This window comes from Rhodnius prolixus, unplaced genomic scaffold (genome assembly GCF_049639745.1).
Source record: "Rhodnius prolixus isolate KJV_2025 unplaced genomic scaffold, Rpr scaffold_5, whole genome shotgun sequence".
Classification (NCBI taxonomy): domain Eukaryota; kingdom Metazoa; phylum Arthropoda; class Insecta; order Hemiptera; family Reduviidae; genus Rhodnius; species Rhodnius prolixus.
In genome coordinates, this window is record NW_027411624.1 from 26,961,971 (window position 1) to 26,977,060 (window position 15,090).

Genomic DNA, 15,090 nt, shown 5'->3' on the forward strand with positions numbered 1-15,090 from the left:
AAGGCATTCTTTGTGATTCACCTTACCCAACTGTCTTGCTGTAACAAACTAATGCGTTTTCAAGGCCCTACCTCGTTTACCATCCCTACTCCTTTACTTTTTTTTCATTCTTATCTATCTGACGTCACCTCATGGCGAACCCAGACATTAATCATTCCTCTTTTATTTTTATTTAATTTGTTCTTTCTCTCTCATTCTCTGTACGGCAATTCTCCCCCCTCCTTAAAAAAAAACAGCAATTCCAACACATACATTCATACCAAACGTTTTTCCCCCACTTCTCCTTGAATTGTTAAATCTCTCATCAACTATTTCGCTTATTCTCCATCATTCAATAAACATCAAGTGGACAGTTTCAACAGCATTCCTCATGCTAGCAAATAATGAAAACGTTCGACGTCTGCAATTAATTGCTTGACTTGGGTTTTCTATTTTGCACCATTAGTGATTTCTTAGAATCAGTACTCCAGTTACTTATCCGCGTTATTAATTCTTTTACTACTACATTCTAATAGATTTTCTGCAGACGGACATAATGTCCATGCATTGTGTTGTTTTTCTTAGTTTTCTGTTCACTATGTTTTGTATTATTTTGTATCATTATTTAATAAACACACATTATTATTTAGATTTTTATGTGTTTCTAACTTACACCAAGAACTTCTATAACATTTACCTACCTTCTAGGTAACAGTATGTAATGAAAATGATACCAAATTTCTTAGTTAAGTTTTTCCAATAATAATAATATTTTCGCCATCACTCTGAATGCGAAAAATAAGTATTTAACGCATGTTTTATATGAAGTATATATGCAGATAGAATAACCACACGAGAAAATCATAATTTTATTAGTTAAGATAATAATGAAGCCGAAATCACTTCACATATTTTATAATAAAAGAAGATAAATAAACGAAATCTGGCAGTTTCTCGGAGTAATTACAAATGTAGAAGTCTTCGATTTTTTTTTTTTTTTTTTGGACTTATCCCACTTGGCTCATAGCCTTAAAAGCCGGATGAGCCAAGGGCAATTTAGGCATATTTTCAGACTAAATACTTACATGATAAATAATTTTTAAAATGATTAAAAAAAAAGAAGAAAATATACTATTGTTTATTTAAAAAAGAATTTAGGTATAATTTATTAAAAATATATTCCTTTTGTTTATTCAGTTTTTCTGTAATAAATATCCCTCGTCCTATTAAGTGATGGTTTTAAATACAATTCTTGCTCTTATAATAAGCAAATCACATTGTTTCGGATATCCTAATATAACATGGTATCCACTTTGTAAGTTTAAAACTGAACTACGATCATATACCGAATCCACAAATTATTCAGTAAAAATATATTCTATTCAGAAAAAACGTTTTTTAAACTGTGTTTCACCCTCCAGATTAGAAGTTCTGAAATCGCAAAAACGTTAGATATGGATAATAACTAAACCAGTTTTAAATTTAAAAGGACTTTACGTTTGTTAATAAATATTTTTTGCATACAAACAATTATAAAAACTTCTACCACATTATTAGTTCAATAATTCATATTTTAAAAAGCAAACCTACGTCAAAAAAAGAACACATCATAAAAATAGCAATGTCATTACTGGTTCTCCTGCTATATTACATGGTAATCTGTGCACAACATGACTCGCTTATACACGAACACTTGTTGCGTCAACCGGTGGTTTGCGTGATCCCTCACCACAATTGAAGTATTTTTGTTTTACCTCCCCTTGCTAACCAGTTTAACTATGCCTATTTAATAAATATTTAACGAGAATGCTATCGAGATATATAATAATTGAGTTATTAAATAAAATTTATTACTGAAAAGCCCTAATTACAAAATCATATCGCTGCTGATTTAGTAAAAGAAATTTATTCTATTAAATGTTTTATTTTAATTCTTGTATAATTAAAAAAAAAAACTTTTCGACTTCCATCTTGCAGTTGCATAAATCAAACCATGACATCTAAATTCTAAGATCTGGATTTATAAAGTAATCACGATAGTATTAAAAGTCGAAAAATTATCGATTTGTATCAAAACACAATTTTTCTTAAGTGTTTAGTGCTATCGTTGAAAGGGCAATTGCCGAGTGTTCAGAGTCGCAGCGCGAAATAATAAGAATTGAGGAGGGTTCGAGTTTGATTCTCGTTCAAAAGCCTTGGATTTTATTTAATTTTAACCAAACCTTAATTGGTAACTTGGATGTAAAGCTCGCCTGAAAAAAAAAAAATTGGCATCGCCTTTACTTTGTAAACTTTTAGGCTATGTAGGTGGTATGGGTTTGACGTAAATCACCTTGCTTGTAAACAGACATTAAATTTGAAAATATAAATTTCAATTTTAGAGCTTTAAATCTAACGCTCGTAGAACCAATAATTTGTTTTCAGTTAAAGCATTTTAAATAGAAGTTATTTATTATATAACTAATACGAGGGGCACTATTTATATTTTGAGCCTAATAATAAAAAAACAGTAATTTGTCATTGAAAATGACTTTATTGTTTTTCAAAATATTCTCCTATATGATCTATACACTTCTACATGCGTTCGAACCACTTGTCAAAGCATTTTTTCCATTCCGCTTGAGGCACCTCCAAAACATGGTTTTTGAATGCATCAACGGCTTCTTCTGCCGACGAAAATCGTTGTCCACGTAATTTATTCTTGAAGTTCGGAAACAAAAAGAAGTCATTTGGTGCCAAATCAGGACTGTACGGCGGATGACCCATTAATTCGATTTTTTGAGTGCTCAAATAGTCGGTTGTTAGACGAGATGTGTGACAGCTGACATTGTCTTGATGAAGAATGATCCGACGGCGCTTGTTTGTTTTCCTTATTTCATCGAAGCCTTCCGGCAAACAAATGGTTGTGTACCATTCAGAATTGACCGTTCTACGTTCCTCTAAAGGCACTGTTGCCACATGACAGTTTTTCCGAAAAAAACAGGCGAAGTGCTTGGAGCGCGAACAACTTTTGTTGGATTTGGTTCATTTTGAAACACCCATACAGTCGATTGCTGTTTAGTTTCCGGCTCATACCCATATATCCATGATTCGTCACCTGTTACAATCTTATAAACGTCTTTTAAAGCACCGCCATTGTATTTCTTAAGCATTTGTTTGCACCAATCGACACGACCATCTTTTTTAGATTTTTCCAAATTATGTGGGGATCCAACGAGTACAAACCTTTTTCACGGCTAAATGATCATGCAATATTTTATATATGCTGGTGGAACTAATGCCTAAGGTTGCCTCAATCTCACATGACGATCTTGCATTATTAGTTTTTTGCACAGCATCAATGTTTTCTGACCCAACCATTGATTTTGGACGACCTTCACGACTTTCGTCGGTGAGCGAACGACGACCACGATTGAATTTCGTTATACCAGCGTTTCACAGTGGCAAAGGATGGGGCTTTATCACCAAAAGTGGAAGTAAGTTGATTGATGCACTGCTGTCTTGATAATCCACGTCGAAAGTCGTAATAAATCATTGCACGAAAATGTTCACGATTTAATTCCATTTTTTCGCTAAGACACTCAGTGTTGCCAAGGATTAAAATATAAGTAGTGTCCCTCGTATTACACAAACTATGTGTTATGAACATTTTTTTATGTTAAAAGGAATCCAAAAAATGTATACGATCACAAGGCTTCTTCTTTACTAGTAGAAAGACATAGAAAAAATTAAATTTTCTTCTTTTTAAAGAAATTTTAAACAGAAGTGGTTGTCGTTTAGAGGGTTGATTTGTAGGTTTAAAGACAAGTTATTTTTTGTTAGTGAATAAACCATTTAGTAAAGATGCACTCGTTGATGGTACACAACCGGTTACACTAGTTTGATATATATATACTAATCAAAATCTTTGTGTCAGGTCTAGTGACTAGATCTAGTTTTTTGCCCGAGCAATATGGGCGAAGATTAGTTTCAGAGATGACCACAGATAAGCGGGGTATTTGGTAATGGACGAATGTGAAATCATTGTCACAGGATATTAATTCTTACGCGACTGTTGCTTGCTAGCGTGTTATTAAGGGCAGATGTAAATTTATGGACAGGGTATTAACTCTGAAAATGTTCTTAAAAAGCAAAACAAAGAGCACCAAATACGCTTAAGAATTTTACGAAAAGGAATAACTGAGAGAGAGGTTGTAGTATTACACTCTTTACCTTAAATCCGAACTTAGGAAATATCAAAACATGTGTCCATAGCAATTACAATGGTGCCAACTAAGATCCAGTAAAAACTTTACCAAAATCTATTCAGTTTATTTGAGAAGAATACTTGATCACAATCAAGGTACAAGCGCGGTTCTTCAGCCTAAACGTTTTATTTGTCGTTTTAACATTAAAAAAAAAACAAACAAATAATTTAAAAAACTGTTTACAAAGTCTCTCTAGCTACATGTAGACGGATGTTAAGTTGAAAAGCCAGCACCTGCCATGTTTTAAGAGTGCACCTGCTGCAGCAAGAACAGAAGGAGATCCTCAGTTTCACAAACGGTGGACAGAGAGAGAGAAACGCCTGACGGCACCCTCGGGATAGAGGCAAGTCCCCTCCATATTATTGTTTAAATTCTTTTTCCACCTTTTTAACCAACATGAAAACCTGGCCTGAATATTCACTCATTTTGCCAAATAGTTGTCTATAAATATTTATAACGAATATAGTTGGGATTATTTTGTATTTATATATTGTGAAGAACCAGTCCTTTACGTTTATTTATATTTATTCTTTATATAAATCGATTATTTTATTGAATAGCTTTATTTTATTTATATAGATCAAGAAGGCACAGCAAGCAATATTCACAATTAAATAAACAAACAAAGACAAGCAGATCGTCGATTCGTACACAATTTTAGACATTTATATTTTAACATTGCTTATGTTAAATAATTAAATTACAAAATTAATTTAAAAAAAAGGGCCCATCAGACTTTTAGTAATCAATCATCTATGAAAAAATTGTACATGAAATAAAGAAAAAATACTAAATCTAACCATATATCCCTGGATCAATTAAGCCGTGGAAAAACCAAAACGTGAAATCTGAACACAGCTTAAAAATAACTAATAATGGATACCTGTAATGGAATTCAGAAAAAACGGGCCGACCAATTACAATCATTTGTTTTGATATAGTTTAGAATGCTCTAACTTGAATATTATCGCCTTAGCTTTAATTAATCGCTTAATTCCAGAGAAAAGTTGCTCTTTAAATAATTATTATTTGAATGATTAAACTGAGGCTCCTAAACTGAAGATGAAGTTTACCAAGACTGTAGCTGAAAACCATAATGAGATAATTTCAGGTAAGCTTACAGGCAAATAAGAAGTAAAAATAAGATATAAAATTAACGGCAATAGCTAAAGATTTGTACGTCTGCAATCCAACAATGACATACAATCTCACACATGCAAACATTTATATTTAGATCTCGTGAACAGACTTCTACGATATTAATAGAATTAAGGAGTGACACTTAGTATGATGGATTAAGCAACTAAAAAGGCTTTCGCCAAGAAAAATAATATCTTATTAATTCATTTCTTAAAGAAAATGTTGATGAACTCAATGACATCTTGATTTTAATAGCATCTTTGCGAATCTAATATCCTGATTTAATAACTTTGTGAAAATACAAAGTGCAAACGAAAAAAAGTAGAATGACCTGACTATAGCTGTCATAGTACGCATGTTTGAAGAAAGTGTACGAATATACGAGGGTCGTTTGAAAAGTCCGTGCAAAAATAAAAACTACTTAATTTTTTGGGGTAAACCTTTTTTATTTTTCAACATAGTCTCCTTTTAGGCTTATACACTTCGTCCAACGCTGCTCTAGTTTGTTGATCCCTTCCGAATAATAGGATTTGTCCAAGTCTGAAAAATAGCCATTCGTTTCTGCAATCACCTCCTCGTTTGAATAAAATCTTTTTCCCGCCAGCCATTTCTTCATAATGGGGAACAAATAGTAGTCCGAGGGAGCCAAGTCTGGAGAATAGGGGGGATGTGAAACGAGTTGGAACCCTATTTCCATTAATTTTGCGACCACAACTGCTGAGGTGTGAGCTGGTGCGTTGTCGTGATGGAAAAGCACTTTTTTGTGGGCCAATCGTGGGCGTTTTTCTTGCAGCTCGGTTTTCAAATGGTCCAATAACGATGAATAATATGCACCTGTAATAGTTTTACCCTTTTCCAGATAGTCGATGAGGATTATTCCTTGCGAATCCCAAAAGACAGTCGCCATAATCTTTCCGGCCGAAGGTCTTCGCCTTTTTTGGCGCAGATTCCCCCTTGGTAACCCATTGTTTAGATTGTTTTTTGGTCTCAGGAGTGTAGTGATGTATCCATATTTCATCCACAGTGACGAAACGACGCTTAAAGTCCTGCGGATTCTTCTGGAACAGCTGCAAACCGTCCTTGCAACACTTCACACGATTTCGTTTTTGGTCAAGCGTGAGCAATCACGGCACCCATCTTGCGGATAGCTTTGTCATGTCCAAATGTTGATGCAAAATATTATGTACCCGTTCATTCGAGATGCCCACAGCACTAGCAATCTCACGCACCTACACTCTTCTGTCATCCATCACCATATCATGGATTTTATCAATGATTTCTGGAGTAGTAACCTCAACAGGGCGTCTAGAACGTTCAGCGTCACTTGTGCCCATATGGCCACTCCGAAAATTTTGAAACCACTTATAAACTGTTCTAATCGAAGGTGCAGAGTCACCATAATGTTTATCAAGCTTCTCTTTAGTCTCCTGAAGCGTTTTGCCTTTCATAAAGTAGTGTTTAATCAACACACGAAATTCTTTTTCGTCCATTTTTTGAAAATCACTCGACTTCCTCGATTCAAACGAATGCCAAACACAAAGAAATAGACCGATCTGGCTGAAACTTGGTGCGTGTTCTTCCAAGAGATGCTACTAACTAAACATAACCTCGATACGCGCCAGTGGTGCTATCTCTCTGACTTTGCACGGACTTTTCAAACGACCCTCGTATTTGGAATCAATTTTGAGAAAATTTATAGCAAGATAGGTTACCGTTATTTGTTAAATGCTGACCAAAAATAAATGCAAAAATATTATTTCCAGCAATGTTTTGACTATCTTAAAATGAATCTAAATTAATTTTGACGTCAATTGGTGTCAACGAGGCTACAGTTGCTTCAAGCACTAAACCCTAAAAACAAAACGTAAAAACCGTGGTTCTGCATTAAAAAAAAGAGTAGATATTTAAGTTCCTAAAAGTTCTAGAATAAAAACGTAATGTTATAATTAATTACTTTGCAAAAAATAATAATAAAACTAAATAATATTAACTTTAAATTCCTGGTTATGTTTACATCAATGAGGTTTTAGTAGAGATAAAAGAGAACCAAATTTCACGCGCAGATATGCATTTTTGTTACTTTATATCGTTCTAAACGCTCAAAATTATTTCAGTTTTATTTTTTTTGCCACTTATTTTCTGACTAAATTTGACATTGGACAGATTATACTAATCTATCATTCTAAAATATAGAGTCACCTGTATGCTACATAATATTCACCAGAGTGTCATTATCTCTGTAGCGTAAAAAAGTGCTTACATAATTGAAACTCATTTGTAATCGTTCACACAAAACGTGGTAATTAAACAAATGAATTAGTAGAAAATGTTGATCCAAACAAAATTATTTTAAAAGACCTTATTCTGAGAAAAAAAAAAATCTATCTTTCATTTCGTCACTAACTGTAAATGGGTTTAAATTTACGACTAAGAAAATCGTTAGTTACAAATGGTTTCTCAAATAAGAGTCCAACTAATCTAATTTGAATTAATAATGTACTCATTGAAAATACATATTTATTAAACCAATCACTGGTTGAAGCAAATTCGCCGTGAGGGTGTTAAAACAAATGAGGTGTTCAGCATTAACTTCCAACCATACTGGAGTATCGCCAATTATCCCTAGATTGCACTTAATTTTCCTAAATATAAGTTAAAACTAGAAGGCACAAATAGTAAATTTATTCAAACTTTCAACATTTACTAGAAACTAAACTTAACCTATCTCAAAGTAAAATCTAAACCCGATCAAACTTGAAAGAAAATATTCTAGATAGTATGGATAAAAATCACATATAAAAGTGATTGGGCCGTACCTGGGTCAACGATACTCGTCAACTACGTCTTCACAGCCATCTTTGAAACGCTTATACCACTCGTAAATCCTTGTTTTACTCATAGAAAATTCACCAAAAGCAATATTTAACATTTCTAAAACTGTGCTGCACTTTATTCCATTCTTATAGTAAAATTTAATACAGATTCTCTGATCCATTTTCAAAATCGCCGATCCTACCAAAACAAATATAACCTTTTATTGCAGCTGACACAATAGACTAATAATCCAATATGGCTAATATAGAACAGCAACTTTTCAGACAAGTTTACCAACACAACAACGGCAAAACACGCGAATCGGACTAATGTAACGCGCGAAATTACAAAATTCCCGTTGTTTTGAACCATCTGGTATTTCCTCAAGGAAAATACTCGTATATACAATCCTAGATGTGACGTACAGCTAGCTCTACCTGTCTGTCAATCTTACTGAAAATAATAAACTAACCTGTTGCCCAATTATCCTTAAAATTCAAATTACTATTTTCTCTGAGGTTGCAACCTACTCTTCAAAAGACAAAAGCTGAAGTAATACTTCTTTTCAGTTAGATTTACTAGGCTGCCTTCATTCCGATTTTTCAGCTGTTTTCTCAAGTGTAGTATCAGGATATTAGACCAGCAGCCAATGAAGATTTCATTGATTTACATCATGTATAGTTTGGGCCTAAGGATTTATTACTATAATGGCAATATTTTTTCATAACATGTTAATAACAAAGTTTTTTGAAGTGTTTTATCTTTATTCAGGTTCAGTATTGTGTGGGCTATAACTCAGTGGTTGTTATATTATGGTTCCATTTATTTATTTGAATGCCATTCTTCATCTTTTCAATAGTTACTTTTTTAAAAATATTTTAATACTTTTTATACAATCTTTTTATTAATGTAATTAAATATTTTATAATGTTCACGCGCTCTATTGAATAGACAAAGGTTTTAAAAGCAATAAATAAATAATTAATTAGTAATAATATTCTGTCCACAATAACAAATCTCGGTTTTTATTTTACTTTTTCCTTTATATAATCATTAATTTGTCAACGGTTAGAATATACATACATCAAAACATTTTCAAGCTTGTACACAACAATAATGAATTACATATAATATTTAATAAACACTAAATGCAAAATTAATTTGCAGCATGCCTGTATTAAAATTTTATTTTTATTACAATTTTTGTTATTATTTGCCACACCAAGAAAGAGGTAGGGAGACTAATTTGTAAAAATCCACCTTTCTGGACTAATCTGTACTAATTTCTCTTGGAAGTAGAAAAGTGCAAATAATTAGTAAAAGCTGTGAAAAATAAAAAATATATAAGAGTTGACAAATTTTATAACCAAGTGTTTCTTCAAAACAAACAATTAAAGATCCTGGTGTAAAAGAATTAAGTTTTAAATACTCAAACAAAATTGTTTATTTGAACCATATGAACCTTAAAACAGGTCATTTTGAAGGAGAATGAACGCTAAGATCAAAAAGAGAGGAAATACAAAAAAATCAATCCACCAAATTAATTGTTAAATGTTAGTATAATATTTCATTAAAGCACTTACATATGAGTAAATAACTATACAAAAAATTAAGATAGATTTAAGAATTTAATAAAAATTAATAATAACTGTGATTTCTTTTTTTTCTCTTATAAGTACATATTTATTTTCTTAATGAATCATAAAGTGACAATCTTATTATAAATACTGTACATGTAATATGTAGTGTTTATATAACCAAACATTATATTTCAAGAAGTGTGCTTAGCCTTGATAACAATAGATAATATTTAATTCCATTCATTTATAATGTTTAATAAGGTGATTAGTTTAATTGTGATGATCTAAAGTTTTCTATTTTACTTTATCTGTTACAATCAGAGAAAATATTGATTATGATAAATTTTGGTTTTGAGTTGAATTTTATGAAAAAATATACGACCAGTTGAAAACCGTGGTATCAGTCTGCATAAATACTATTTCAACAATGCAAAATCTCAGGCACAACTAACTTCTATCTATCACTACTAACCTGTGGGCACCACCAGTGCCTTAATGATCGAATAATATCCTTATCCGGAACCAACTTGACTGAGAGGTTTTTTTTCCCCACCATTTCTTGAAAATGACACATTTCCTTTGTACTTTAATTATTGATACTTTATTTATTTTGAATCTAAATTTTTTTTAAAAACAATATTGTTCAAGAACAAATCATTTTAGAGCATTTACAGTCTACCTCCTTTATTTCTAAAAGTTTTGTATTATATATCTAAAGGGCTGTTTTAGTGGCAATACATGGTACTATCTCTTATTAAAGAGGATCAAGAGAATTGAAAATAATTCATATTTTGTAAAAAAAAAATTCAGGGCAAAAATACCACTTTACTTTAATGGCTTTTTTTTTTGTACTTACTCGGAGAAAACTGCTACGATATACTTCGTGTGTACATTTATATATAATATCAGATCTGTATCTTTAATTTCAAACATTTTCCAGTTAAATCCAATTAAGATAATTAGAAAATTGAAATTTACAAGTGTAAAAAAAGAATCTAAATATTGACAAGATTACGCAAATATGCAGAAAATGTAAGTATGCAATATAAAATGATATTTATAGACACTGAGTTTAGAATGGTCAGCTTCTCTAGAGAACTTGCTAGTGGCCCGCTAAACAGTTAATGTGTCGAGGTCACATCATCTACTTTAGTTAATTTGATTAATTATCTCACGCAAAAATAAATAATTAATACAAATATATCATGATTCAATTCTGATTACCATATCAAATAATGTTTAAAAAAAAAAAAAAGATGAGGAATTAACCATTATCAATTGATCTATTTACAATGATTTAAAAAACAAAAACTAACATTCAACGCAACTTTCCCTAATTGAAAACCTTCATTTCCCGGAGATAATTTTTTTTTTTTTTTTTAAATGTAATCACAGCTTAAATGATGATTATACGTTATTGTAAGATATTCATTTCACCATTCGGAAAAGATTTACTTTTTGGAATTCAAGCAATGCTCTCTTGATATTTATATTTCCAGTGACACTCATTTTTGAAAATGTGCGACCATCTTGATAAACTCTCTCACGAACTCTAGCGTGAACACCCACAACTTTCTCCTTTTACTTTTAAATTTTCTATTGTACATTAATTATCTGTTCCTACGATTAGAATATGTACCAAAAAAATCTGGTTAACCTTAATATTAACATGTTTTCTACTATATAATAAAATGAAACTTTGAAGAGAGTAATCAATACGTTACAGCCGCACTAAAATTATTATTACTTGATCGAAATTTTAAAACTACAGTGGAAACTGAAAATCTATTAAATAATGAGATATAATGAAATATCTATTAAATAGTGAGTGCAGAAATACCTAACATCTTCATAAGTAAGTAATTTGATCATTATTGGAACCTCTTTGTTGGCCACTGCCATTATAATCAACCCTTTTGACCAGCTTAACTTGAATGAAGGCAGTGGAAAAGAAATTTACTGTTTCTTATGAACGCGGAGGACATAATAATGTTTTCTTGCTCTGTTATTGATACACAGTAAAAAAATTAAACCATCAGAATATAGAAATTTAAATGTACTAAAACTAAATACTGAAAAAACAAAAAAAAATAGATGTGTTTGACACCAACTGTGAAATGCTAGGAAGAATTAAATAGGTTTGAAAACTAGGCTATCGACTCCTTGCAATGCTGATTAGAAGTAATCTTAAGCGAGCAGGAGATGCTCCGCGAGTTCTAGCGGGAAAAAAACCTACAATAAAGTAGTGCATGCTCATGCACTATATACAATTTGCAAATCCAAACAATTAACTACAACAGTTCATACTTAATACTTTTAATTTGTAGCTAAAGTTTCGAAACTAAGTACAAAGCGTAAGCTATTTTAGCAATTATTATTGTAAATTTCCCAAACAGTTTTTCTTATTTTTACTCTGTACGTAAGTAAGCACACACAAAACTAATTCACAGAAAACATACATATTTTCTGTAAATATTTCCAAACTTACCTTTTCTTCGAAGGCAGCTGTCAATGTCTTTAAATTTACCTGAAACACAAGCACCAGAATGAATTAAATTGGGGGAGTCCCCTAGCTAAAAGATACGAGATTATGTCGTCCGTATAAATGTGCAAAAACTAGATTGATCATTATCCTTGCCAGGGGTCAAGACACGAGGCCAGTAACCGACAAAAACCTCATAAAGGTTTACATTTTGCCTAGATCATTTTTTTCAGGCTAGAATGGGATGGACTTGAGTAACTAATCCTTTTGCTCAAAAGCTCCAGGATCCATAGGTGGTTCTTTCCCCTCCTCCACCGTAACAACCATCAGGTCTTCGTCACCGGATCAATCAGAGCTCGCGCAGAAGAGGCAGAAGCAGGATGTCCGGTATCCTATATGCCCGGTTTGAATTGATTACAAACTGCAAAAGTTGCTGCTATCGAAAACGTAAGTACAGGGTGGGGCAAAAAGGTATGAACCGGTTTTAAAGGGATGTAAAACAAAAACAATTCAACTTACAGAAATTATGTTTATATTGTTTAATTCAGTACAGAATCTAGTTTTTTACATTAAGTTTGAAAGATGGTATCACGTAGGTGGCGGCCGTCAGCCGCGATGCACTCTTGAAGGCGAATTCTGAAGTTTTCAACCGCTGTTCTGCACATTTCGATGGGTATTGCCGTAACTTCCTCTCTGATTCTGTCCTTAAGTTCTTCCTGGGTATGTGGACGATGTTTAAAAACTGAAAACCCAAGGGAAATTCACCAGAGGCCAATGGGCGAACCGTCACTGTCACCGCTGAGCGCTATGTGACAATGTTGGAAGAGTTTTTTTTGAACCTGAGCTGGAAGAATTGAGTGAAGTAACTAATCTGGGAGACATCTGGTTCCAACAGGACCGGGGCTACATCCCACACTGCTAGGATTTCAATGGCGAGATTGAGGCAAGTGTTCCCCCAGCGCCTCGTCTCTTTGAGGGGTGACGTGGAGTGGCCTGCCCGCTCACCAGATTTCAGCATTTGTGATTTTTTTTTCTTTGGGGGTACATAAAGGAAAAAGTTTTTAAACATCGGTCCACATACCCAGGAAGAACTTAAGGACAGAATCAGAGAGGAAGTTACGGCAATACCCATCGCAGAAATGTGCAGAAGATGAGGTTGAAAACCTCAGAATTCGCCTTCAAGAGTGCATCGCGGCTGACGGCCGCCACCTACGTGATATCATCTTTCAAACTTAATGTAAAAAACTAGATTCTGTACTGAATTAAACAATATAAACATAATTTCTGTAAGTTGAATTTTTTTGTTTTACATCCCTTTAAAACCGGTTCATACCTTTTGCCCCACCCTGTAGAACTGCCAAAAAAAAAAATTAGGTTCTTTTCAAATTATACAGTCGGATTATTATTATATTAATCTGGAATTCAGAAAGTGCATTAGCTTCCATTTACAATCCTCAACTTAACGACCTAGAGATCAAGTTATATTTAGATTCTAAAATTAGATTAATATCTTCACTTAGATACCTATTTTTTTTAAAAAAAACCGGTAAGGATGTCACATAAATTTTTCTTTAACAGTAGATGAAGAAGAAATGAAAGACGAAACCCAAACGGCGGTAATTCCTTAAAATTTGAGAAATTTGGGAGCAGAGTTTTAATTAAACAAAGATTTCCTAAAAAATCCGAAGTAAGATTACCATTTTAAAAGAATTCTTTTTAATAAAGATAGAACTGTGCTTTTATTATTTAAAATTTAACTGGTTATATTGCACATCTAACACGGACAAAAGCATGGGAAATACACTTGGCAAGATAATAGACTTGCTTTAAAAATTGTAATTGTACAGGTTCAAGATCAGCTGTGTAATTGTAACCCAAAATTTCACAAAATTATAGCAATGTGGCCTAAATGAAATTGAATCCAGAAGCTTTCTATTGGCATTAAGGTATAATGAGGACAAATATGTTACACAGATGAGCTATGTCCTATTTGAGTTAAAATAAGTATTAATTCTAGTGGGTAAAATCATCTACACTAAACATCGTTTTATACCATTTGATATTTTTTTCAAATAACTTCTTATAATCAATTGTCCTTAATTATTGACAGATTGTATTCAAGAACAAGAAATATCAAATTACACTCGGTAAAAACGTGAAACGAAAAAAACAAAACAAAAAAAATTGTGCCGGAAGTATGAAATTTGAGATGTTTAATGGAGTAGTGGCGCCAAAATGTAAACAACGATATTGATGAGTACACAGATTTGCATGTATGTGTGAGTTTGTATATTCAAATCATCACCATTATCATATATATCATATGAATGCGGCGAGGGTAATGAATCATCACATCTCTTGTTTTTTCCATTAAACCATTAGAGATTCTAATTACTGCGAGATCATTAACGCGTAAGATATTTGCACTTACTTTGTTTTTTTCTTGTGCTTTCTGTTAAACATGTTTGTAGTAAATTCATTTTTGCGCAAAAGTATTTTACGAGGGTCGTTTGAAAAGTCCGTGCAAAGTCAGAGAGATAGCACTACTGGCGCGTATCGAGGTTATGTTTAGTTAGTAGCATCTCTTGGAAGAACACACACCAAGTTTCAGCCAGATCGGTCTATTTCTTTGTGTTTGGCATTCGTTTGAATCGAGGAAGTCGAGTGATTTTCAAAAAATGGACGAAAAAGAATTTCGTGTGTTGATTAAACACTACTTTATGAAAGGCAAAACGCCTCAGGAGACTAAAGAGAAGCTTGATAAACATTATGGTGACTCTGCACCTTCGATTAGAACAGTTTATAAGTGGTTTCAAAATTTTCGCATTGGCCATATGGGCACAAATGA

General features: G+C 32.7%; 1 protein-coding gene across 9 annotated transcripts in view; it reads right to left on the minus strand.

The window, feature by feature from the left end:
* shn (zinc finger protein schnurri) overlaps positions 1 to 15,090 on the minus strand; it is an 89,319-nt gene that overhangs the window by 11,887 nt on the left and 62,342 nt on the right. For 4 of the 9 annotated variants that reach the window (XM_074135111.1, XM_074135121.1, XM_074135117.1 and 1 more), the window contains exon 2: positions 12,249 to 12,287. The exons of the other annotated variants lie outside the window; for them this stretch is intronic. In XM_074135111.1, the coding sequence (XP_073991212.1) occupies positions 12,249 to 12,287 (39 nt within the window). The remainder of the gene's footprint in view (positions 1 to 12,248; positions 12,288 to 15,090) is intronic. 9 annotated transcript variants of the gene reach the window in all.